Genomic DNA, 4,312 nt, shown 5'->3' on the forward strand with positions numbered 1-4,312 from the left:
CACTTTAATTCAGGTTGTAAATATTGTACTTTTATTATTCCACTACTTTTATTTTACTACTTTAGTTAGCCTACTTAGACGATTGAGTTCAATAACACAAAATTTAATCAGGACAGAAAATCTGATATTAGCTGAAAATAAAAGTTGATTGATCCCCGAGGTAAATCAATAGCTGCCCAGCAGATGATAGATACAAATCAGTTAAACCACCAAGAGTGACACATTAATGCATCTATAAGTAGATATTTGAAATTCCAACTCAGACTTTAAATATTCACAACTTTAGGAGGTAATAATACAAACCCAGAAGTATTTATTTGTTCTATCACTGAATAAACAAGCTGTTCTCAGAGGAAAATAAGGACAGAACACTGTTTGAAGCTAGAAAGGTGGCAGGGTCCGCCACATATAAACAAGTGTGTTGTCCTTTAAGGTCAGCGTCAGTGTAAACAAAGACAGTTTGTTTATTTATGGATAAAATCAGTCTTCCGATTAAAAGTTATTCGACAAAACTAGATAGAGCCCCTTTAAGTGGCTCTGGTAAACAAAGCTACACCACATTATTCACACCTCTAGGTCAGTGAATGAACCTTTTTATTCCTGAATCCTGGCAGCGACCGTCGTCTGCTGTATATATACACACGGCACTAATCCTCCAAACTGGACTAGTGGTTAAGAGGAAGAGGAGAGGGGCCAGAATAGCGCGTCTTACCTGTAAATAGGTTATCAATGACAACCCGCGGATGAAAACAACACCCCTACTGACTGGGATCACCGATCGGCTCTCTGATTGGCCGGCTCGCCTGTTACTCAGGGGGGGCTGCGCTCGCTGGTTCGCTTGTGACGATACGCAGGGCGACTAATCTTCGTCTCGGTCTGCAGCCACAGGATCGTGTCGCATCGAGGAGCATCTGTTGGAATACAAGTTAGGTCCGGAGGAAAAAAAAAAAAAAAAAAAAAAAGCCCCCGAACCTTCGTCCTGTATCCCGGCCGCAGATGGAGTTCCAATCGCTGTCGTGACTGTTCCTCCGCCGCCTCTCACCCCGCAGAAGACTGCGTTGAAGTTGCAGCAGCAGCATCCACCAGCACCGCGGCTCTCTCCTCCGCAGCCATGGGAACCGTCCTGTCCATATCACCGGCCACCAAGAAGGCGTCGATCATGGACGCCGAGCTGGCGGGGGACGCCGCGAAGAACGACAAGAGCCTGAAGCGCCACTCCATGTTCGTGTCCCTCTCCTGGAAGAAGCTGGTGGCCAGCTCGGCCAAGAAGAGCGCGAAGAAAGTCACCCCCAACCTGCTGGCGCCTCCATCCACCAACCAGGTGGCCCAGCTCAACAGCGAGAACATCCGGAAAACGCACCAAACCGAGGAGAAGAAGCCCAAAGTGCCGATCCCGGTGCCGGTGCCCACGGTGCCCACGCAGAACAACGAGGCCGCGGTCCAGAACGGGAACGGGAGGCTCTCCGCCGTCAAGAAGCAGCCCAGCAGCCTGTCTCTGGTGTCGCCTCGGCGGATAGTCATCCAGGCTTCCACCGGGGAGCTGCTGCGCTGCTTGGGGGACTTCATGTGCCGCAGGTGTTTCAAGCTGAAGGAGCTGAACAGCGGGGACGTGATCCTCTGGTTCCGCAACATCGACCGGACTCTGTTGCTCCAGGGCTGGCAGGACCAGGGCTTCATCACGCCGGCGAACGTGGTGTTCGTGTACCTGCTGTGCGAGGACACGGTGGAGGACAGCATCGACAGCCCGGCCGAGCTGCAGGGCACCTTTCAGACTTGCCTCTACCTCGCCTACTCCTACATGGGCAACGAGATCTCCTACCCGCTCAAGCCGTTCATGATCGACGCCAACAAGGACGTGTTCTGGGAGACGTCGCTCCGGATCATCGACCGGCTGAGCGCCAAAATGCTGCAGCTGAACGCGGACCCGCACTTTTTCACGCAGGTCTTCCAGGACCTGAAAAACCAGCGAGACAGCAGCGAGTCCAACCTGGACCGCTGAGACAGGACCGGGGATGGGAAAAAGGGAAGAAGGAGGGAGGGACGCTGGTGTGTTTTTTCCTCCTTTTTTAATTTTTAAAAAAGACGAATGTGTTTTTTGGGCAAAATCACATTAAAGAAAGAAAGAAAGAAAGAAAGAAAGAAGGTGGTTTTGAATGTAAAGAGCTGGGCAGGTGAAGGCACCTCAGGCCCCACATCTGGCTCCTGATGATGTTACACAACCAGGTGTTTAGGCAACAGTGTAGGAGAGCTCATGAGAAAAGAAAAAAAAGAAAAAAAGAAAAATGCATGCCAATGGTATATTGTCCTCTTTTGTCTCGTCCCTTGAGTGACGCAGGGACTGACTACATGGTCCACATCAGCTCCTGAGTGACACTTTTAGCCCACTAACTACACAGTGTCAGTGAACTTCTCATCTATTTATTTTCAGCTTTTTTTTTTTTCTTTTGGGAAGGACTGCCAAAGAACAAACACAAACACAAAAAATCTTCCTCTGGTGGACATTTCACTGAACATCTTTTAGTGCTACCATCCATGATCCTCCTACTTGGCTGGGTTTAGGTGAGAGGATGTCGCAGTGAGGACCAGAAATAGATTTCTGTGTGAAAGGAGTGGAGAGAGGAGGAGCTGTCCGAGGTGCTGACCTGTGCGGCCATTTCTTCCCACACCACCGCTCCCCCCTTGCTATTTTTTTTTTTTCCTTTTTTTGAGTCACCTCACCACAACCAAGAGCCCCCCCCTACCCCTCAAACAGTGGCTTCAAGAAGGGAAAAACCAGGAATCAGCCCAGAAAAACACCACCTTCTGCAACACGGGGGCCGTAAAAAAGCCTTGTCAGAGCAAGAAGGTGCACGAGCGTATTCTGTTGTGTTTTTAATCCTCTGCCGGCTTACGGGCGCTGTAAGCTGCGAGACATGCAACAGATACCGGAGGCGTGTTGGGCAGCAGAAAGCTGTAGTTCCCCCCCCCCCCCTTCTCAATGTGTAAAAGCTGTGCGTGACTGTCTCCTCTGTGTTTTTTAAAATCTGTTATTGCCTGCCAACTGTAAGTGTGAAGATGGTTCATGCCGACAATGAGGATAAAGCGCAGAAATGTAGAAACGTAAAGAAAAGGGAGGGTCTGTCCCCCCTTTTTTTTTCTTGAATGTATTGATAAACTGCACTAAATGGGCCCCTCAGGCGGCCACACGGCGAGATGTACCGGGGGCCCCTCTGCTGCGTATTGACGCCCAGTGCAACGCAGAGGTCGACGCGAGTAAGAGACTGAACGGAATGTATACAAGTTTTAAAAAGAGATTTTTTCTTTTTTTATGTAAAATCTCGTACGTGCCAACTATGTAACGCTATACTGGCCTGAATCTATATGGTTTACATGTACATATCCCGCATTTTGAATCAGCTCTTTGTGTTATTTGCCTGTTTTGTTTTGTTTTTTGAAGGCGTTTTGCTTGCGTGCGGTGTAGTTCAAGCACAACAACAAACAAACAAACAAACAAATAAGAGCCGAACTGGTTCAATGCTTTTGTAAATGTTGCCAGGTTCACAAAAAAAGGATTGTAAATACTGGATGTGAAGATCATCGCAGTTTCTATAAGCTACAAGAAGTGATTTGGGCATACGGTGTTCAGTATTATGCTCCATGTTTCAGTGGTCATCGTGGTGTTTGTGTTGTGAATCCATCGCTTGGAGAAGTTGAATTTTAATGCTGCTATTTTTTCTTTTTTTTTCTTTTTGCACAGCTGAGAACAAACCCTTGATGTTTTTTTGCACAGTGGTATAACATTAACGGTTGTGTACCAGTGTTTCCTTTTCGGTCGAGTCCGGCTCTAGGATGATCACCCATGAATTTCTTTTTTTGTACAGTCCATTTTATTTTCCTATATGTTCCGCTGTTGATATTTAGATGTGTGTGTGTGTCGTCGGTGGCGACGCGCCGCTGTTGCATCCACTCTCTCTACATGTTAATGAAAGGTCAGTGCAGTAAATTGTTTATGATGACCGTGATGAAATAAATCCAAACTTGTGTAGGATCTCTCATCTCTCTCTCGCATTGTTTTCTGTTCAGGTAACGCTTTGTCTCGAAGGATATGTTCCACCCAAAAATGAGAACGTAGATATTATGTGCTCGCCCCATGCCGATGGAAAGTTGGGTGACATTTCGTGGTCCACAAATCATTTCTGGAGCTCCTTAACAACTTGTGGATGGGGACTTGTTTCAAAACATGGAAAACAGCCAGGAAATTACATAAAATTGCTCCGTATGACTCGTTGGGCTTAATCCAAGTTTCCGGAATTCCCAAGAGCCAATATTGATT

The 4,312-nt window shown here is 47.3% G+C and overlaps 1 protein-coding gene across 1 annotated transcript; it reads left to right on the forward strand.

Moving 5' to 3' along the window:
• The first annotated feature begins 676 nt into the window (after positions 1-676).
• On the forward strand, positions 677-4,034 carry cdk5r2b (cyclin dependent kinase 5, regulatory subunit 2b (p39)). The gene has a single exon (XM_030428845.1). It carries the CDS (start codon positions 1,112-1,114, stop codon positions 1,997-1,999), a length of 888 nt encoding a protein of 295 aa, XP_030284705.1. The 5' UTR covers positions 677-1,111; the 3' UTR covers positions 2,000-4,034.
• The last annotated feature ends 278 nt before the right edge of the window (positions 4,035-4,312 follow it).

Source organism: Sparus aurata, chromosome 9 (assembly GCF_900880675.1).
Source record: "Sparus aurata chromosome 9, fSpaAur1.1, whole genome shotgun sequence".
Classification (NCBI taxonomy): Eukaryota; Metazoa; Chordata; class Actinopteri; order Spariformes; family Sparidae; genus Sparus; species Sparus aurata.